Source organism: Salmo trutta, chromosome 8 (genome assembly GCF_901001165.1).
Source record: "Salmo trutta chromosome 8, fSalTru1.1, whole genome shotgun sequence".
Taxonomy (NCBI): domain Eukaryota; kingdom Metazoa; phylum Chordata; class Actinopteri; order Salmoniformes; family Salmonidae; genus Salmo; species Salmo trutta.
Window position 1 is genome coordinate 25928126 of NC_042964.1, and position 22727 is coordinate 25950852.

Genomic DNA, 22727 nt, shown 5'->3' on the forward strand with positions numbered 1-22727 from the left:
ACCTTGAGCATATTGCATACTGAATGGTAGGGTGGACACACAAAGTGGTGTGTACAGGAATGATGAGTCAAGAGGATACCCTTGCTTATCTGTAAAGGACGAACACCTCTTAGGCGTCAGCATGCTTCAGTTCTGCTAAGATACTTTTGTATATTGTGTGTATGTGGACACCCCTTCATATTAGTGGATTCGGCTATTTCGGCCAAACGCTTTGCTGACAGGTGTATAAAATCAAACACACAGCCATGCAATCGACATAGACAAACAAGAGCTCAGTGACTTTCAATGTGGTATCGTCATAGGATGCCACCTTTCCAACAAGTCTGTTCCGCACATTTCCACCCTGTTATAGCTGCCTCGGTCAACTGTAAGGGCTGTTATTGTGAAGTGAAAACGTCTAGGAGCAACAGCGGCTCAGCCGCAAAGTGGTAGGCCACACAAGCTCACAGAACGGGAATGCTGTAGTGTGTAAATGTTGTCGGTCCTCGGTTGCAACACTCATTTCTGAGTTCCAAACTGCCTCTGGAAGCAACGTCAGCACCATAACTATTTGTCGGGAGCGTCATGAAATGGGTTACCGTGGCCGAGCAGCCACGGTAACCCACAAGCCTAAGATCACAATGCCAAGCGTTGGCTGGAGTAGTGTAAAGCTCGCCGCCATTAGACTGGAGAAGTGGAAACACGTTCTCTGGAGTAATGAATCACACTTCACTCTCTGGCGGATGCCAGGATAACGTTACCTGTCCCAATGCGTAGTGCCAACTGTAAAGTTTGGTGTAGGAGGAATAATGGTCTGATGCTGTTTTTCATGGTTCGTGCTAGGCCCCTTAGTTCCAATGAAGTGAAATCTTAACGCCACAGCATACAATGACATTCTAGATGATTCTGTGCTTCCAACTTTGTGGCAAGTTTGGGGATGGCCCTTTCCTGTTTCAGCATGACAAAAGGTCCATATAGAAATGGTTTGTCGAGATCGGTGTGGAAGAACTTCAATGGCCTCCCCCGAGCCCTGACCTCAACCCAATTGAACACCTTTAGGATGAATTTGAACGCCGACTGCGAGCCAGGCCTAATCGTCCAACATCAGTTCTCAACCTCACTAATGCTCTTGTGGCTGAATGGAGGCAAGTCCCTGCAGCAATTTTCCAACATCTAGTGGAAAGCCTTCCCAGAAGAGTGGAGACTGTTCTAGCAGCAAAAGGGGGATCAACTTCATATTAATGCCTATGATTTTGGAACGAGGTGTTCGACAAGCAAGTCTGCAAATGTGCAGCACTGTATTCCAGCACTAGATTGCTGCATTTAGTTATTTTGGTTAGTTATGTGAGGGGAGTTACACGTTTGTACACACACAGCACTTTAACTAGTGTGTTCTAGTGATGGGGGGGGGGGGGGGGGGGGGGGGGGTTTGTTTAGTTAGTGTTAGCTAGCGCTAGTCGGCTGTACCTGCTCCAAATCTCCAGTATTTCTCCTTCTCTAGCTCCAACTTCTTTTTAAATGGTGAGACAACATTCTTTCAGCACTTTTCTTTCCGTGACTGATCAAAATGTATCTAATGGCTCTCTTGTCCCTCTGCAGCAGATGTGGCGAGCAATATGTTTGGAACATTGAATCGCAATAAAATCACAGTATTGAATATCAATACATATTGAATAGTGAGAATCAAAATCTATATCCTGTTAGCTCCCCCTCACCATTTCTATAGGTGGCTCTCTACTACTGAGTAATTCTTCAAGAGTAAATGGGCTGTTGCTTGGTAATCTATAGAAGGGGTAGAAAAAGGTTGTCTGTAGTGGGGTAAATCAGCATCACAAACGGTGAGTCATATTGTTTGGCTGCACCATTGACCCTCTCGTACTGGTCCATCTACCAACGTGTGTGTACCTGTTTGTCGTCATATAGATCAACCAGCTTTGTGACAATAGGAGCCCACACACCATTACCCCCCCCTGTCACTACTCCTACTACACACACACACACACCCTGTCGCTCCGTCCGGTAAACTATTTATAAAATCTGACCATCTTTCCCTACCCCGCACCCTCCGTCTCGCTCTCTACCCCCTCTCCGTTTCCCTCTTTTCGTTTTCTCTTTCTCCATCTCTCTCTCCATCTCTCTCTCCATCTCTCTCTCCATCTCTCTCTCTCTCTGTCTCTCTCTCTCTCTCTGTCTCTGTCTGTCAGATATCCTACTACTCTCCTACTTCGTCTCACTATCCTCTCATTCAATCAGCGGGGGTTCTACGTCATGTGTGTTGTCACTGTGGTGGGAATGTGTGTGCGATTTGTGTTAAAAGGGTTATCACGTCAGTTTCACTTAGTACTGACTCACTCAATTTCTATTGGTTTTTCAGTTAACGTATAACTGCTTTATGGTTTCCCTTGTAACTGCAAACTTTCTCATCGCCAAAGAAACAGTCTTCTCTTTCAACACACATTCCTTTCATTCTTTCTCTTATTTGTTTAACTTTATTGAGTCTAGTTACTTTAACAATGCCTTTGAGTCTCGCTTAACTTTTATGTGTAGGGCTGTGAAAAGGACACGGGGGTAGGGAAGAAGCAATGAAGACTCTCTGAAGTTGGGGGATTTACCCATCGAGACAGTGGGAGATTGGTTGGAGGAGAGAGTGGTTGGAGGAGAGCATTAGATCTTTCTCAGTTTAGATTCAGTAGATTTATTAATAATGGAGAAGGTTTTTCACTGACAGTCGACCGTTATGTTAACATTAATTATTTGAAGGGCTAGCAGACTGCAGCTCAACTTGTTTCTCCACAGATCCATCTATCTTTATCTGCAGTCTATGGTGCCGTAATGCAGTGCTATGGCAGTACATGTAGGGTCTCATGTCTCAACTTTACCTTGATTTCTCATGAATTGCCATCCAAAATAGCAATTGTTAAATGACTATTCATGCATTGTGACAATGACACATGAGAATGGCTGCGGGTGTTCAGATAAGCATGACATTCCATTTTTATATCGGTAGAGATATCGGCGGATACGATATAGCGTTTGAAAGGCCAATATCGGCCAGTTAATATCGGTGGGCTGACAATATTGGTTGGGCTCTACTCTCGAGCTATCTGGCGCTCGCTTCCTGTCTGTCTGTGTGAACTGCCCTGTTTTAGCCTTGTTTGACACACGTCACATTCTCCACTGCAATAAAGAGACCAAATGTCCCCAAAAAAGAAACAATCAGGTGTATTTCCCAAATGGCTCCCTATATAGTGTACTGTACCCTATGAGCCCTGGACAAAAGTATTGCACTAATTAGGGAAATATGGTGCCATTTGGGATGCAGAAAAGGGGGTTAAGAAGTTTAACTGCGTGGCCCAATACTTGAAAACTTCACTTTGCCACGGGTCAAATGCTTAGCCAGTCACAAAAATGCACACACAATCTGCAGAGCACATTTTATTGGCTCTTAAACCAGTTCTTTAAAAAAAAAAATGACAACCACTTCCTCCCTTCTCTGAGAAATGCTGAAGAGAGAATATGATGGATGTTAGTTTTCCTTCCTTCATTTCACGTTTTCTTAGGCGAGTTCACTCTTTCTAAAAGTAAATAGTTTTTCTCGCTCGCTTTCTTCTCTTGACTCCTAAGCATGAGAACACAAGAGAGCCTGCTAGTTGTGTGTGTGTGTGCTCTGTCACTGCAGTGTGAAATGCTGGATGCGTGTCAGCTGGCATAGCGTGAATCCCCCGTATTCCGAGATGCTCGGTTAGAACTGGGAACACCAACCAAGATGGGGGAACGTCAGCCATGGACGTACACGTTCAGGCCTGCTCATGTCTCAGCAGAACCCTCCTCTTTCTGGGAATTCCCAGCCCTGCTTTCCCATTACTGAGGATGAGGCCAGACAATGTTTTTTGTGTGCGTGTCCCTAATCCCTGTCAATTGAATCTAGACCATGTTGATATTACCCAAGATGGAATTTATCCCAAATGGCACCCTGTGCCCTACATTGTGCGCTACTTTAAACAAGAGCCCTCTGGGCCCTGGCCAAAATTAGTGCACTACATGGGGAATAGGGTGGCATTTGGGACACATTATATGGAATTTTTCCGACCCTGTTTAGTCAATAGCTGTTTATCTGACCTGAGACTTATGGCGCTTTCTTTTTTTCTTCCATTCTTTCTCTCTCTCTTTCTCAGCGTCTCATCCAGTACCTGGCCTCTAGAAACACCCTCTTCAACTTGAACAACTTCTTGGACAAAGGTGCTTTGCAAGGTATGGTATATTTTTTTACAAACACTCATACAATACTAGTGCATGATTAGACACACACTGCTTTGGTCTCAGGTTCTCTCTTGTTTTTAGTGGGGTGTGGGAGGTTTTATGGGGGGGTGGGGGGGGGGGGGTTGGTGCTGCTTTTGGTCAAATGAGGATGGTTCGGTCTCGGTTCTCTATCTCTTCTCTCTATCCTCTCTCCCTCTCTCCTTCCTTTCTCTCCCTCCCAGGTTATGACATGTCTACGTTCATCCGTCGGTATAGCCGCTATCTGAATGAGAAGGCCATGTCTTACAGGCTGGTGGCTGTGGACTTTACCAAGATGAAGAGAGGGTAGGAAACAAACACACACACACACACACACACACACACACACACACACACACACACCTGAATGAATAGATCACCATGTCTTACATTGGCTGTCAAAATTACCACGTTGAAGAGCGAATAGGCTGCATAACATTTCATACATCTAGTCTATTTCACACTGGGCTGGCCTGGTTCCGCAACCACCGTAGTTCCTGGAACCGGGCTGGAAAGGAAAATATCCAAGCAGCCGAGTACGGTTCAGGTTGGTTCTATAGTGTGAATCGGGTAAAATATTCCTTAGCATCCCGTCAGAACCAGTTAATCCAGTATTAGTCTAGAAAAAGAAGGACTAACTAAAAATGTTTGGTGTGTGTGTGTGCATGTTCCAGGATTGACGGTGTGATGCGTACCATGAGCATAGAGAAGCTCATAAAGACCCTTCCTATTATCCAGAACCAACTAGACGCACTGCTAGACTTCCAGGTAACATGGTGTGTTTGTGCATGCGGAGGAGGGGTGTGTGTATTCAATGGAATGTGTGTGTTTTCCAATGGTGGACATGGGTGTCAGGTTTGAGATGAATGTTAAATTGTTTTGGGGGGGGGGGATGCCTCTCTTCCACCCTCTCTCCAGGCCAACCCAAATGAGTTAACTAACGGGGTGATCAACTCAGCCTTTATGCTGCTGTTCAAGGACTCCATCCGTCTGTTTGCTGCCTACAACGAGGGCGTCATAAACTTACTGGGTAAGTTGATGGACTGGTCTAGAGTCAGATTTAAAGCCTCCTGGGTCAGGACTATTGGGACTGGTGGCTGTTATCATGGTATAATAGAATGGTTCATTGGAATTCTATGGGTGTTATCCTATTCATATTATGTGGATTCTTCCAGGGCATAGCTCAAGGTTCTTGCATCAATTTGATGTGAGTAACTATGTGATGTTAGCCTCTCAGACAGCCAATTATGTTTTTGTCTTTTCACAGGTTGTGATGTAATTTTGAAGTGTTAAGTGGTCCTCTGTCTCCTATCACTCTCTACTAATGGCTTCTTTGTACTCTACTCTTCTCACACTCTGTCACTTTGTCTCTCTCTCTCTCTCTCTCGCTCTCTCAGAGAAATATTTTGATATGAAGAAGGGTCAGTGTAAAGACGCATTGGACATCTATAAGAAGTTCCTCTACAGGATGACCAAGCTGTCAGAGTTTCTCAAAGTAGCAGAGGTACACGCACGCATGCACGCGGACACATACACACACAGGCACACATGCTCAACACACAATGCCCCATAATGACTTTTTCACATATACATACCAGTCAAAAGTTTGGACGCTTACCCATTCCAGGGTTTTTCTTTGTTTTTACTGTTATCTACATTGTAGAATAATAGTCAAGACATCACAACTATGATATATTGCATATGGAATCATATAGTAACCAAAAAGGTTTTAAACAAATCAAAATATATTTGAGATTCTTCAAAGTAGCCACCCTCTGCCTTTATGACAGCTTTGCACACTCTTGGCATTTTCTCAACCAGCTTCATGAGGTAGTCACCTGGAATGCATTTCAATTAACAGGTGTGCTTGTTAAAAGTAAATGTGTAATTTTTTTCCTTATTGCGTTTGAGCCAATCAGTTGTGTTGTGAGAAGGTATGGCTGGTATACAGAAGATGGCCCCATTTGGTAAAATACCAAGTCCATATTATGGCAAGAACAGCTGAAATAAGCAAAGAGAAATGACAGCCCATCATTACTTTAAGACATGGTCAGTCAATCCAGAAAATGTCAAGAACTTTGAAAGGTTCTTCAAGTGCAGTCACAAAAACCATCACGTGCAAGTCAAAACACGCATGCTGCCGGTACTGACCTTAATCTATTCTTATGTCACGTATAGCATTCTTAAACAAAGATTAAATCATGTATGAGGAGGTTGTTTAGGTCATATCGACTCAATCTGGAATGTTACTGTGAGACCGAGGGCATCCTGTGTGCCGATGTGTTTCCCTAAATATATCTTGATAACTTTCCCGCCACTTGGAGTCAATGAAACTGAAGTGATTTGAATAGTTATGCTTCTTGATGATATCTTGTATTACGTCGCCTTACCCACATACATAAATATAGACTTCATGCAGGCACACACACACACACACACACACACAGTGTTTTAAGATTGCTGTCCGTCAATGGTTCTCAACCAAATTTACTGAGCTTGAGCAATTATGACAAAATCAATGGACATATGATCCCCTAACAGTTGTGCAAAGTTGGTACAATCTTATTCTAACGTATTCACAGCTGTAATGGCTTCCAAAGGTAATGAATGCTTGGTGGAAGCACATCTTATTTTTTGTTAAATTGGAAAATGTGTTATTTCTTGTGTAGATTGGTAAAGAAATCATCAAATGTAATAAAAAAAAATATTATAATAATTAAGGCTGTGCAATTGGGGTGTACACTTTCACTGTTCCTATGTTGTTTTGTCCTCAAGCCTCACATTTAAATGTTTTTGGGGCTTTTTAAATGTCTGTTCAATTGCTCGTCATTCATTTGCCACACCCACACCATGTCTCGTCTCTCATTGGTCACTCACGAGACATACTCAACATTGTCCAATCATATTCATCGATCCAGTTGTCAGCATTTTTGATGTAGACCCTTGTTTATTTCAGTTGTTTAGAGGTTGTGTCCCAATAATCTGTTCTTTCTCATTAAGTGTGCACTTGTTCGATTCCCTTCATGGATTTGAAAGGAAATAACTGGTGTATGGAAACACCCTTCAGCCCATGCCTACACCAATCTAATGCTTATATATTTTTGAGGAGTGGTGTACAAGTGCACACTTCAGGAAGAACGAGAGGTTATTTGGACTCACCCACAGTAGCCACTGCATGGGAGTAATGATTCCTTTATTTATTTATTTTCTTATCCCCGTTGTTTTTTCCGTTGGCCCGTTTGTTTTTCGTTCGGTCTTTGTGACCACAGCAAGTTGGAATAGATCAGGGTGATATCCCCGATCTCTCACAGGTCAGTGTACATTTTTCATCTCTTTCTCTCTTCTTCTGGCTCCACCAACATGCTTTCATCCATCTATCCGTCCATTCGTTCATTTTACAGCCATCAGCCTCTCTCTTACTGTACATATTCGCTCCCTCTCTCCTTCGGTCTCTCTTGCTCTTGCTCTTTTCTCTGTACTCAATCATTCACTCATTTCTCTTTGTCAAACTCTTAACAAGTTACCATGTCTTCTACTTTGCCTAGGAATCTGTTGGTTCAATTGATTTAGTATTTATTTTTCAAATGATTATTTACAGTGTAGGCCCAAATAGGCACTTGTAAAGAAAGTATTTAACTGGCTATATAAATACCAATAACTTAAGGCACCAAGCTCGGTAGTGATGCAAACTGAAATATTGGATTTTGAGTGATACATAATTCCCATTCACAGTATACCATTTAAAATAGTTCCTTTATCATTCTCCTCCACAGACCATTAAAGGATCATGCATTGTAGGTGGTGGGTTACTTACTGTAATGCTTTTAACCCTAGCATCCCTCCCACTAAAGGCATTTCACTGTACTAGTGCACGTAACATTCAAACTTGAAACTATTATACTGCATCTCCCCTCCCCATACAGTATACGCGGAGTTTTACAAATTGTTGACTCGCCATAGCTTGTGCGCTCTGACATCTTGACCTACCCACCCGGGTCTGCATGTAGCCCTCGCCCCCTCACACGCACGCATGTAACCTTGCCCCCTCCTACACGCACGTGGACATACTTTGGCCCCGAGTGGGGGGGAAAGGTCAACCATATGAATGAATTATGAGAAATGTATTCTTCTCCTCCCACCATTCAGACAGACACAGGCCTATGATAAAGAAAGTGTTTTAGGGATTTTTAACATGTTAATTTAAACTATATTTGACCCCCTGATTATTACATGAATGCATCATCGTAGTCGTAGCTATGACATAAAAAGATTTCTGTCTTCAAACTTCAAAGCACATCTTGTTTTGAAAGATTGTCGGGGGATAACTAGCGATCAAAAAGGGGAAAAGAAACTATTCCCTCTTTCTTTTACTTTGCTCTTTTGTTCTCTCTACCTCACTTTCTTTCCTCTCTGTGTGTCGGGTGGAATGTTTGGGGAATACGTACAGGGTTCAGTCAGAGTTCCTTGCTCAGTCTGTTTTTAACTTCTGTGCTTTTTTTGTAAGAGGGACTAGAATAGTGTGTGTGTCTGCTAATATTATTGATGTCTGATTTGGTCTTTAAACAATCTAAAGATTGTCTACTTTTGACCACAGCCACATTGATCGTTTGCGTTGATGTCACCATAGGTCATAAGGTGCCATTTGGTACACAAATCGCACCCAAATCTCTATATAGTGCACTACTTGTAGTGCGTAGGGTGCCATTTGGGACACACCCTTAGTAAAAGCCAAAGCGCCAGCCTTGCACACTAGGCTATGCCCTCTCAGAATGTTTATATGTTGGCATGAACCAGACAGGACAGAATGGGATTTATGTGCATGTTTCTCAACCTCCTTTACTACATTCCTTTCCCCTCTGTTCTCTCCTCGTTTTTCTGTTTTCCCGAAACGTATTATTAACCTACTAATACTGAGCACCCTATTCCCTATATAGTGCCCTACGAAGGGAATAGGGTGCCATTTGGGCCGAAGACGTAGTTCTATTCTGGGAAAGTGACGCATTGTGGGTCGACCTCTGGGACTAACAACCGTGTGTGTGTGTTTATTGATGTGTGTGACGTGTAAAGAAGTGAATGAGTGCGTCATGTCATGTGAAAGAGGAAGAGCTGGTTCTGTCTCTCACCCCCCCACCCGTCTTCTGTTTTCTCTGCTTCTCCTCATACTCTCCTCCTTCCAGGCTCCAAGTAGTCTCCTGGAGGCTCTGGAGCAGCACCTAGCCTCTCTGGAAGGGAAAAAGACCAAGGAACTCACCGCTGATACCAGGTACTGGACTCACGAGACAATGAACACTTGATGATATGTCATTGTAAAACTTGTATAAGAAGCACACACAGAAAAGACATGTCCCCTCCTAATTCCTCTGTTCTTGCCTCTGTCCTCTCCATAGAGCGTCCACCCTGTCCAGTGCGGTGTCGTCTCTGTCCAATACAGGCATGTCATTCAGCCGCATGGACGAGAAGGAGAGACAGCAGGCCTTAGAGGAGGAGCAGGCCAGACTGCAGGCCCTCAAGGTACAGGTAACACACCATTACACTAATACATAAAATGATACTACACCGATGCATAATTTTACACAGCTACACTAACCACCACTACACTGGTGGACAGGGGTAGTTAAATATGTTACTACATCATTACAACAAATTACACTGCTGCACAAAATTACATTTACGTTTTTTTACTTAACTGACTTGCCTAGTTAAATAAAGGTTAAGAACAAATTCTTACTTACAATGATGGCCTACACCGGCTAAACCTGGACGACGCTGGGCCAATTGTGCGCCGCCCTATGGGACTCCCAATCATGGCCGGTTGTGATACAGACTGGATTTGAACCAGGGTGTCTGCAGTGACGCCTCAAGCACTGAGATACAGTGCCTTAGACCGCTGCGCCACTCGGGAGCCCTACATTACACCCTTAGCCTATTCAGATTTAACTGCCTGAAAACAGGATGTCCGCGGGTCCTTAAAGTCTTACATTCGTTTCTGATTTAAAGTCATAAAATGTCTTAAGTTCAGTTTTCAAAAGTCTTAAAAAATCTGACGTTGATGACTACAGTGTTTCTGTTATATTGTGCTTAATTGTTGCCACCCCGACCAAAAAAAGAAGGAACATCAAACAGTACTCTAGGCACACTTTCAAGATGTTAGAGCTGTCCAACCACATGTGCACCTCGGTGTTTGCACGTCATGTGCGTGTACCAGTGTGGTTCCAGCCGTTGCCAGAGGAAAGGGCAAGGCAGCCTAAAATTTGATAGACAACATCACTAACTAGAGCTGGGACGATAAACAGGAAATTACCGACATTGCCTTCTTACCAAAGCAATTTCGGGGGTTAGGCTACATAACGTTCCTAATGATTTTTTTGTTGTTCTAAAACCATTATTTGGTCAACGGTAATGTGCATTAACCTGCTTCCTGCAATAAAAGTATCTGCTGTGTCCATTTCGCTGCTGGCTCTCACTCCCGCTACCCCCTTTGCACATGGCGAGGAGGGAGAGAAGCGCAAGCATACTGATAGTTGAGCAACATTTTTACATGTAATTGCGGGAAAGACAGTTTTTAAAACAACTATTGTTCTCAAACAAGAGGAAATCTAAGCTTTATGTGAGAAATAACACCACTTTACAAACGTCGTATGTAATTGAGATGCTGCGCCAACGGAGCGTGCCATTTGCGGTGAATACATCAAGTAGCCTATATATAGGCCTACCAATGGAAAGTTTTTGTAGAACATTCAATTTGCTGTCAGATCAATTGCATGGCTGTCTAGGAACAATATCATATTTAGAGTTGGCAATCTAGATAATGTGTTTTGAGTTCCCACTTCCTCAGGTGGTAAATGATGTAGCATATAGGCATAGCCTAGGCCAATATGCACAAAGAACTCGTACGACTTCCTCATCAATGACAAGCGTGCTCTTGGTTGCCATGACATCCTCCTCCAGACAGGCCAGGGGAGCGGGGGCGACTCCTGTTTCAAAGCGGGTGAAGAACTTGTTTAGTTCATTGGCTGTAGAGAGGCACACGCTCTCGTCCAGGCAGGGATCGATGCGTTGCCTACCTTTTGAAGGGGGCATTTGCCATATTCTTAATGCCCAACCAGGCAGACCGAGAGTCTCCCTGTTACATTATCTGCACCTTATCCTTGTACTGGCATCTCGCCTTTTTTTAATCTCTTTGTTCCCCTCTCTCTGTACCTCTTTTCTTCTGAGTGGGTTCCTGGAGGTAAACACTTGTTTCTTCCTATTAAGCACCACTTTCAATTCTTTAGTCACCAATGGTTTGTTAGGAAATATCTTACATGTTTTTTGGGATCATCAAATCAACACAGAATCAATATAGTCATTATAGCCAGATATTACGTTAGTCAACTCGTTCAGGTCAGCTGATGATTCTTCAAATACACTCCAGGTGGTACAATCAAAGCATCACTGCAATTGATCAATACTGTCATTGTCCCACACCTGTATTTGTTTTTCCACCACCTTCTCCTTTTTCAGTAACTGTCTATAAGTTGGTCGTAGAAAAACAGTGTTATGATCTGATCCACCCAGTAGAGGTCTGGCCAAGGATGAATATGCTTTGGGGACCGAGCCGTAACATAAGTCAATGATCTTATGTTTCCTTGTTAGATAAGTCACATACAGCATCAAGCTCTTGAGCGAGGTTAAAAATTATGTCAGCTGCGTTGACACGGTTTGCTCTTGGATGGATATAAACAACTGTCAAAAAAAGCTGGGGGAGGTAGAAGGGGCGAAGTGACACTGATAGCAGCTCTATAACAGGGGTGCATATTTTTTTCCTGACAATGGTAGTTTTACACCATCTTTTTCATTTTGCAGAACAGACTCCGCCTCCATGCTCCTTACCAGTAGCTTCACTGTCTCTGTCAATACGTGTGATAGTGAATCTGTCAGGGGTGACTTCAGTCGGGCACCGCCTCCGACAGTCAAGTTTCAGGGAAAGCCATCATACAGGCCTCCCTGTATTCATATAGATACCGGGAGTTTGCCCGTAATTCGTCCATTTTCCCCTTAAAACCTGTTACGGCTAGACGTTCCGCTAGCGTCATGAGCATGCACGACAACATCCGGTGAAATTGCAGAGAGCGAAATTCAAATTAAATTACTGGAAATATAACTTTCATAAAATCCCAAGTGCAATACACCAAAATAAAGCTTAACTTCTTGTTAATCCAGCCACCGTGTCAGATTTCAAAAAGGCTTTACGGCAAAAGCAAACCATGCGATTATCTGAGGAGAGCACCCCATTATACAAATGCATGAAAATCATATTTCAACCAAGCAGGTGCGACACGAAAGTCAGAAATAACAATGTAATTCATGCCTTACCTTTGAAGATCTTCTTCTGTTTGCAATCCAATATGTCCCGGAAACATCACAAAGGGTCCTTTTGTTCGATAAACTCCTTTTTTATATCCCCAAAATGTCAATTTATTTGGCGCAATAGATTCAGAAAAACACCGGTTCCAACTCGCCCAACATGACTACAAATTATCTAAGTTACCTGTAAACTTGGTCCAAACATTTCAACAACTTTCCTAATCCATCCTTAGGTATCCTAAAACGTAAATAATCAATAAAATTTAAGATGGGATATACTGTGTTCAATAGCGGATAAAATCAAAGTGGAGCAAGCTTCCAGGTTACGTGCCCCAAACAAGAGTCCACTTGGCTTGACACTCATTCTGAATAGCTGTACTTTTTCACTTCTCAAAGGAAAAACATCAACCAATTTCTAAATACTGTTGACATCTAGTGGAAGCCATAGGAACTGCAATCAGGTGCCTCATAAATCTAGTTTCCCATAGAGAAAACAGTGAACTCAACTTTTTTTTTTTTTTTTCCTGGATGGTTTGTCCTCGGGGTTTCGCCTGCCAAATAATTTCTGTTATACTCAGACATCATTCAAACAGTTTTTGAAACTTTAGTGTGTTCTATCCAGATCTACCAATTATATGCATATCCTAGCTTCTGGGCCTGAGTAGCAGACAGTTTACTTTGGGCACGCTTTTCATCCGTACGTGAAAATATCGCCCCCTATCCCAAAGAGGTTAAGCGATTGGACATTGGAGAGCAGGATAGTTGGAAGCGCAATCTTTGTTTTGTTCCTCTGCAGTACACCGCCTTTCCCCTTTTCCTCTTCCTTCTTAGTAGTCCTTCAACCAGGTTGTTTTGTCTCACGATCTCTGCAGGTATGTGCCCTTTGATCGGTTCTCCCGAACGTGAGTTATTACATTGTAAAAGAGAGTTTCTGCAGTAGCGGATGTGTGGCGCCGCCAACTTTTTTGTCTATTTGCGTTCTGTTTCAGGTACCAGCAAAAGTAATCCAAGTAGGAGAATTATCAACTGTACGCACTTCATGTCCCTCTACCGTAGCTTAATCGGTAATCCGATGCAACGTAAAACACTATTAAACTACTAAAAGCAAAGCAACCAAAACGGACGAGTTTAAACAAGGAACAAACGCTGTAGGGCACCACTGCGCAGCGCCCCAAGACTGATTGGAGCCTGCTCAGTCTGATGCTGCTCAGTCTGTGCCAAGCATGAATCCCTGAGTCATACCCAACTTTGTGTTTGGTAACTGTGTGAGTGTTTTTCTGTGTTTTCTCCAGGACCAGCGTCTGAAGGAGATTGGCATGTCCACTCCATCTGCCTCCCCCAGTACACAGTCTATGGGCAGTGTCAACAACAACCACCACAACACCAATCAAGGCATGGAGCTATTCAGTGCACCCTCCACCAACAGGTACTACTGTTATAACATGGTTACTACAGGTCGTAGGAGGTTATCTAGTGTTATAAAGGTATGATTTGATATGATGTGATTATTCTATTCAGATTTATGTTGATTCTTTTGATTATAGATTCTTTCTGTGATTTTTTTTTTTTTTTTTTTTTTTTTTTTTTTGGGGGGTTCAAAGGTTGGTATCAGAGTTTGTTTTGTTGACCTAAAGTTATTGTTCAGGCAATCTATATTTCAGTGGAATTACCCTAACCTTGAGTTGTTTCTCAAGCCAGAAGTTAGCATGTTAGCATTGTCGAAATTCATTAACGTAAACAGGCGAACCGATGTTAGCAAAACTGCAAGCCGAAACTTCCTCAAAAACGCGTAGCGTCGATACTCATGTTATTTTTTTTGTAATATCTAAATGCTGAATATCTGTATATTCCAATGCTCTGATAGTGTCATCAAGCCACCGGTGAGTGCCCAATGGAATATACAACTTTATTGTCCATGTTACAGCAAACAGAAACAGAGACTACATGAGGAAATGTAGTCTCACAATTCCAGCGATTATTTCAGCAGTATGCATGTTAGAAAATTGTGAACTCCACCAACTACCGAACTTGGTTTTCAAGTGTTTTTGAGCAGGTTACGGCTTGCTGTGCAGCTTTGCTAACATTGGTTTGGTTGTTTACATTCATGAATTTTTTGATGATGCTAACTCCTGTCTGTGGCAAAACATTGATTATTGTGCATTCTGTCACTATGGGCCTTAATACACAACTCAAGGTAAGGTAAATTCCACCGAAATATATAGATTTCACCTGAACTAACCCTTCAATTGTTGCTTGTTTGGGCATATAGGGGCAATTTGAATCACATTTATTTACGCATTGATTTTCTTTCCCTCTTCCCCTGTCTCCTCTTATTTCTCTCTCTAGCATGCCCAACCTCAGTAGTGATCTATTTGACCTGCAGCCAGCCTTCCTACCTGCTGTCCAGAGCACTCCCTCTATCTCTACAGCCACCAGTGCCTGGGGAGGTAGGTCACACACATTTCGACACAAACGTGCATGCAATATACACATAGAAATACACACACACACACACACACTCACACACACAGTTTTTATCTACTTAACCTCCTGAACTTCAGGTTCAGATCCGGGCCAGAGATGTATAGTGTTGATTAGCTGTGCATTATGTCACACACTACACAAGTTTCAGTTAACACGTGTGTTCTGACAAGCCTGTCTTTAAAGTCAGGTGACTTTTCAACTGTACAAATTCATGTTCATGTGTATCTGAGTTCTCTTCATGTCTTCAGTCATTCATGTGTTCATTCATCCATCAATTAATTCACTCGTTTCATCAACTTATCGTCCAACCATTCAGCCATCACTTTCTCATCCGCTAGAAGCACCGAAACGGCTAAAATATTATGTTTTACATTTTGTCCAATAAACGTTATTTTAAAGAACATATGGTTCGACAGACACAGATACCAACCAACCCAGAGGTTGAAGAGAACCTTTACAATAATAATATGTAGCCTTTATGACCTTTGTCCCCTAGGTGCTGCTGAGCCAGCTGAGTCCTCCATGAGTGTAGATTTTGATGCTGTTTTCGGGGGCGGGGCTAGAAGACAGGCCAATAACGACGTGCAGCCTGCCACCGATGGTAAAGAGACACAACGGTTACGTCCCAAATGGCAACCTATTCCCTTTATAGTACACTACTTTTCACCAGGGCCCATAGGGCACTATATAAGGTGCCATTTTGGACACACACAACCCTAAATAAGCCTACTAAACAACCTCTGGCTTAGCTTACTGCTCCCCTATAACAACTATAATCAACTACTTTTAGTGCTGGGTCAGATCTCTGATTTGGTTTTGCTAATGGCCGCTAAGTAAATCAACCTTTTCAAGCTCGGGCCTGTATCCACAAGTCGTCTTAGAGTAGGACTACTGATCTAGGATCAGTTTTTCCTTTTAGATCATAATGAATACAATTATATGGACATATACTATATCAGCACTCTTACACTGAGATGCTTGATGGATACAGGCTCTGGTTTAGATTTCTGGTTGGGTTTTGCTATGGGCCAGCTAATCCTTAGCCACAGCTTAAGGCCTGGGGTTTCTACTACCACAGTTTCCATTTGTGTGTTTTTAAAGCCTTCAGTAGGAATTTCCTGGTGGTGATCTCACTCCATTCCATCTGTTTGTAACTCATCTCTCTCTCTATGCATGGTTTGTCATCTCAGTCCGTTCCTAATCGCCTGTCACTCATCCATTTGTTGTCGTCCACACCATCCCACACTCTACACAGACAATCCATCTCTTTGGAGGCACTGAGGTGGTACCTTTCCATCTGTTCTCCTCTCCATCTCTTTCCCTCATCTGTCCTCTACTCCCTCCATTCTCAGCCTTTCCAAACAATTAGCTTAATAGTTAACTAATAGTTAACTTTCTTTCCTGCCCTCTGCTCTGTATGTTATGGTGAGTGGGCTAGTTTTCTGATTCTTTCCTTCTCTCTCCCTTCCTCCGTGTGCTAGTTGTCTCTGATCCTTCCCTTCTGTTTCCTGCTTGCAAAGCAGGAAGTTCTTACTTCATGAATGTGGCCTATGGCCAGATGGCACCCTATTCCCCATTGGGCTCTGGTCAAAAGTAGTGCACTATGGTAGTATGTGCTCAGGTCAAAAGTTGTGCCCTACATAGGGAATAGAGTGACATTTGGGACGCATAGCTATGTCAGCACAATGTCCAGAAGCTAGACACCGCTTCCTAAACAAATATTATTTGTCCTTTTTTTTGTTTTCGCTCCCTCACTTTTTTCTGTGATGGGAGGATAAGAAGTGATGGGAGGTGGCAGCTGTCTGTGCAGCTCTGTTGTGCTCCCTGTCTTATTATTTCTTTCTCCCCTACGCTACTTTGTCTTGCCCTCCTTCGATCGATCTTCCTCTTCTGTCATACACTGATTGCCCCTATTTGTCTCTTTTCTCTCTCCCTCTCCACCCTCTCTCCCTTCTCCCTTCCCCCCCTCCCTCCACCATCCCTTTCCCTACCTCTCTCCTAGTTGAGGGAAATGTGTTCCCATTTTTAGAATTACTGTTGACAGACCATTGTGGTACTAATGTATTGTTTGCACAGTGAAATACTCCATGACTGTGTCCCAAATGGCAGCCTGTGGGCCTTGGTCAAAAGTAGTGCACTATGTAAGGAATAGTGTGCCATTTGGGATGGAGCCATGCAGTGTAACCAGACCAATCAGCCCTGTACAGTAATAGAGTATTATACCACACACACACCGGTCAGCCTACAGTACAGCCTCAATAAGTGTAATGACTCAACAACATGACACCACAAGCACATAAATCCATCATAACACAAATATAGCTACTGCTGCTGAGCCTAGAAATAGAAGGAATGGAACAAATACCCATTTCTCATTCTGCTACTGAGGCTGACTAGAAACTGAAGGAGTAGACAGGGCACATCTACTGTTTGAGTCTACATATGGAATTAATATAATCCGTCAGCATGACTCCACAACATGTCAGCCACAAGGAACTACAGTGCCTTCAAGAAGTATTCATACCCCATGACTTATTCCACATTGTTGTTACAGCCTGAATTCAAAATGGATGAAATATATTTTCTAACCCATCTACACACAATACCCCACAATGGATTTTTTGCAAATGTATTGAAAATGAAATACAGAAATATTGAATTAATTTCATTATTCACACCCCTTTGCTATGACACTCCAAATTGAGCTCAGCTGCCTCCAATTTCCTTTAATCATCCTTGAGATGTCACTACAACATGGAGTCCACCTGTGGCCAATTAAATTGTTTGGATTTAACACCTATATAAGGTCCCACAGTTGACAGTGCATGTCAGAGCAGAAACTATACCATGAAGTTCAGGTAACTATCCGTAGAGCTCTGAGTGAGAATTGTAACGAGGCATATATTTGAGGAAGGGTTTAAAACAATTTCTAGAATGTTAAAAGCTTCTAAGAGCATTGGGGAAAAATACAGAACTACCCAGACTGGTCAGACAGCCTCTAGGCACAAACTGAGCAACCAGGCAAGAACAACCTTGGTCAGGGAGGTGACCAAGAACCCAACGACCTCTCTGACAGAACTACAGAGTTCCTTGGCTTAGATGGGAGAACCTGCCAGAAGGACAAGAGTCTCTACAGCACTTAACCAATCTGGGCTTTATTGGAGAGTGGCCAGACAGAAGCCACCCCTGAGAAAAAGGCACATGACGGCACGCCTGGAGTTGGCAAAAAGGCACGTGAAAGACACTGGAGTGGCAGAAGAGTCTGTGGTCTGATGATGATATAAAAATGGAACTCTTTGGCCTGAATACAAAGTGCTATGTTTAACACCATCCCTACCGTGAAGCATGGTGGTGGCAGCATCATGCTATGGGGATGCTTTTCAGTGGCAGAGACTGGTATGGATAGAGAGAACAATGAATGGAACCAAATATAGCCAAGTCCTTGATAAGAACCTGCTTCAGAGTGCTAATGACCTTAGACTAGGGTGAAGATTTACTTTCCAACAGGACAATGACCCCAAGCATACAGCCGGAATGGCTTCAGAACAAGAATGTGAAAGTCCTTGAGTGGCCCAGGCAAAGCCCAGACTTGAATCCCATTGAAAATCTGTGGAAAGACTTAGATTGCTCCCCATCTAATTTAACAGAGCTTGAGGTAATCTGCAAGGAAGAATGGGAGGAAATCCACAAATCCAGATGTGCAGAGCTTATACAGACATACCCGAGACGACTCAATGCTGTAATCGCAGCCAAAGTTGCTTCTGCAAAGTATTGACTCGGGTGTGAATACTGCAAAAATGTCAAACATGTTTTACTTTGTCGTTATGGGCTATATGTGTAAATGGGTGAGGGGGAGAAAATCTATTTAATCAATTTTGAGTTCAGGCTGTATAGCAAAAAAAATTGAATTATGTCAAGGGATATGAATTCTTTCTGAAGGCAATGTAAATCCAGCACAACACAAATACTGCTGCTCAGCCTAGAAATATGATGTGTAGACGGGACACAGCTACTGAGCCCTGAGCGTAGAAATAAAATGGTACACATCCTTTTTATTTTCTGTACGTGTCATGATACTGAACAGATGGTTTGTGATCCCACAGCCTGATTTTGCCTCTCAAGACCTCTTTTCTCTTGCTTGAGTCAAATCGTTCCTGCATGCGCACTACTTTTCTTTAACCTCCTATCTCATCTGTGTGTGATACTTGCCTATGCTTTGTGTTTGTCTAATCTCTATGTATGAATATTGTAATTCAATCTGTCTCCCTGTGTATCTGTCCCCCAGGGTTTGATGCTCTAGGGGACCTGCTGAAGCCCACAGTGCCCAGCCACAACCAGGCTCCTCCCATGGCCCTGCACCACCCCGGTCACCCTCATCCAGGGCACCCAGGAGGCAAGCTGCTGGCCAATGACCTTGACTCGTCCCTCGCCAACCTCGTTGGCAGTGAGTACTGTATAGACAACATACATTGTTCTTTTGTATCCTCACATCTGTCTGTTTCTGCCTCTTTCTCCCCTCTGCCTCCATTTGTTTCGGCTTTCTTTCGCTTTGTGCTTTCTCCTTACTCCTCATGTGACTCTTTTCTCCCTCCCTCTTTTCTCCCCCTTTGTCTTGTCCTCTAGTGAATGTCTCTGCCAGTGGTAGAGTTGTCAATAGAAACAGTTGGGCCAGGCTAATGGTAGCGGATGGCCTATCTGCCAGCACTATTGCCTGAGAGCCATTGGTGGGAAGGGAGAGGACACAGAGAGAGGAACCCAGTAGGGAGGCACTAGTCTCAGTCTACTGTATGTTTAGCAGCCTTCACTACCCCCCAGGGCTGGCCGGCTCTCTCTCTCTCTGTCTGCCTGTCTCGCTGTCTTTTAGATGGACTCACTCACTTTTTTTCAAACCCTCTGATGCTTTTGCTCTTTTCTCTTTCTCATACTCACTTTCTTGTTCCCTTGCTTTCTCTTGCTCTCCTCTTTCTGTCTCACCATCCCTCGCTCTCTCTCGTCCTCAGATCTGCAGTTCGGAGGAGCCCCAGCCAAGAAGTAAGTGTACGAGTTGTGATGCGTGTGTGTCTCTCTTGAGTTGGGACGTGATGTTGTGCCAGACTACTTCAGCGTTTTCCCTAGACAATAGAAGGCTTTGGCGGGCTGGCATCCTAAAGTTCTCCAGTCCCAGGCAGCCCCTGCTCAAAACAGTCTACTTCAAGACATGAGAAACAAAACTAAAATAAACTTGAATAAGTATCTAGTGAATGGGAGTTATACTAGTGTTTTTAATGACAAAACAATGTGTTGTATCAACAATGGAACTGACTGACTGCAGGGTTTTCCCTAGACGATAGACTTTATGGCGGACTGCCATCCCACTGTGCTAGGGCGAGCCGACTCAAAGCCTAGCCAACGCTGAAAAGCTTCTGTGCTGCTCAAATCGATTGAAAAATAAATGTAAACTAAAATAACTTGCCTGCATTATTCAAATCTGCAGGATTTTACCTGTAACAAGACACATTGAGACCTTGTGAAGAGCTCGAGCTACAATATTGTAATAATATATTCTATTTTTAACACGCTTTTCAAAAACACATGCAGGCTTGCATAACTAACCTTGTGGGTCCACACAATTCAGTCCCATTCAAAATCCTGTTTTCCCTAAACCCTAAACCTTAACCCTAGCTTCTAAACCTAATTCTAACCTTAACCCTAAACCCCATTTAGAAATAGCATTGACCTTGTGGGGATTAACAATGTCCCAAGTTGGTCAAATCTTGTTCATTTACTTGTTTACTTGACCAGAAGTCCTCACAAGTATAGTCAAACACCTGCATAATATCCATGGTAACAGTTGATTAACGAGTGTGGTGTTTTTGCGCGGTGCATTTTGTCGCTGTGTGCTCCGGTGTTCAGGCCAGACATGCAGTGGAGTCAGCCTGGAGAGAAGAAGCTAACTGGGGGACACAGCTGGCAGAGCAAGACTATGACTAGCACCACGGCCTGGAACCCTGCTCCCATGGCCCCTGCACCCATGCCTGTACAACACATGGTGAGTGGTTGTGTGTGTGTATATTATGTTACCTGTTTAGAGGTTATGTCCAGGTGCAATAGATATGCTCTAGCCAAGACTGTGAGTGTGTGCGCTAGTCTAGACTGAGTGCTGAGCTTGCCAATGGATGATTGTCGTCCCGATCTCTTCCACAATACTGGCTGACTGTGGAAATCTGTCACTAACCCCTGGCTTCTTCTCTTCCTCCCCTCTGTCTCTTTCTGTCTCGTTCTCTTCGCTGTAATTATCTTCTGTTCTTTGCGTTGTCATCCTCATTCCTCTCATCCTGTTTCTGCTGCGTTTAATTCACCTTCCTCATTGCCTCTCGCGCTCTCTCTCTCTCTCTCTCTCTCTCTCTCTCTCTCTCTCTCTCTCTTTCGCACTTTGTGCGTCCTTGCCATGCAGAATGGGATGTTCTATGCCAGTTATGTAAGTAGTAGGTTATGTCCCAAATGGCAGCCTATTCTCTATATAGTGCACTACTTTTCACCCAGTGCCTATCTAGTCTGTTTGGAGCGACTTCTGATCTTTATTACGATTCTTTACCCAGAAGTGTACACGCATTGTGAAGTGTACTCTCACTCCTCCTCATGCATTTTATAGCATTTGATTGGTGCAAGCATGGCTGACGGAAGTTTCCACCATATTTCTTACATCGGTCCATTTGTTTTTAATCCATGAGGGGGAGTGTACACACCGGGTCAGTATCAGCTCAGTGCGATCTCTCCCTCCCTCCTGCATTCCTCCCCTACTTGTTGTTTTGTTTTTAAAGATAAGAGGGATTTTTTCCCCCCTCCTCCCTGTACTCGTAGTTGAAATGATTTCCTCACCCTAGTGTTTATTTCTACCAGGGAGAGGCACGCTACTGTTCTCATTAGGTGCTTAACTGATAACAAATTAGCCTAGTGCAGTATTTTAAAGGAGCCACTGCTCTAGTCAATTCGATTTTTACAACCTCACGTCCACGCATGCTGTTTTACCTGTGTTTATCTGTAGTTGTGAATGTGATGGTGTCCATGAGCATCGGTGATGTCATTACCTGTACCTCCTTCGCTGTATAGACTCACCTTTTAGCCTCTCCGCTGCACTATTTTTGAGTTGCTAGTCAGGTCTCTCTCTCTCTCTCTAACAGGCTCCAGCTCCTATGACATTCCCAATGACGACGCCGCAAGTGCCTATGTATGGAATGGTCAGTACTGCTCAGTGCTCACACGCAACAGGACACATTCAACATCACGTGTATAACCCAGATGTATTGTGCTAGGATAATTGCCGTGGTTGAGCATTCGAAAGAAAAGTGTAACCAACAAAGAGACGACATACTTGAGTACTGGAAAAATGTTTCTCCCTCTCTCAGGTCCCCCCTCAAATGGGTCAGATGGGGGGTGTACAGTTGATGGCCCCCCAGCCCATGATGTACAACCAGCCTGTACTCAGACCCACAAATCCCTTTGCCCCCATGCCTGGAGCCCAGGTAACCACTCACCATTTCTACAGCCCTACCACCTTACACCATAATACCACATCCCTATTACCCCTTTAAACCCCACAAACCTCTGTCACCATCCCTAAAGCCCAAGGAAACCCTCCCCCCCCAAACCCTTTAGTTCAG

General features: G+C 43.5%; 1 protein-coding gene across 8 annotated transcripts in view; it reads left to right on the forward strand.

Annotated features, from left to right (window-relative positions):
- si:ch211-200p22.4 (phosphatidylinositol-binding clathrin assembly protein) overlaps positions 1-22727 on the forward strand; it is a 63707-nt gene that overhangs the window by 35523 nt on the left and 5457 nt on the right. The window contains exons 3-19 of one of the 8 annotated variants that reach the window (XM_029760663.1): positions 4155-4230; positions 4461-4563; positions 4932-5025; positions 5176-5287; positions 5655-5761; positions 7527-7568; positions 8031-8051; positions 9435-9520; positions 9645-9774; positions 13896-14029; positions 14950-15050; positions 15584-15688; positions 19373-19531; positions 20088-20118; positions 20953-21115; positions 22248-22304; positions 22473-22589. In XM_029760663.1, coding sequence (XP_029616523.1) covers positions 4155-4230; positions 4461-4563; positions 4932-5025; positions 5176-5287; positions 5655-5761; positions 7527-7568; positions 8031-8051; positions 9435-9520; positions 9645-9774; positions 13896-14029; positions 14950-15050; positions 15584-15688; positions 19373-19531; positions 20088-20118; positions 20953-21115; positions 22248-22304; positions 22473-22589 — 1638 coding nt within the window. Of the gene's footprint in view, positions 1-4154; positions 4231-4460; positions 4564-4931; positions 5026-5175; positions 5288-5654; positions 5762-7526; positions 7569-8030; positions 8052-9434; positions 9521-9644; positions 9775-13895; positions 14030-14949; positions 15051-15583; positions 15689-19372; positions 19532-20087; positions 20119-20952; positions 21116-21520; positions 22218-22247; positions 22305-22472; positions 22590-22727 lie in introns of those variants that run through there. The other 7 variants (XM_029760661.1, XM_029760667.1, XM_029760662.1 and 4 more) reach the window with 7 other exon arrangements.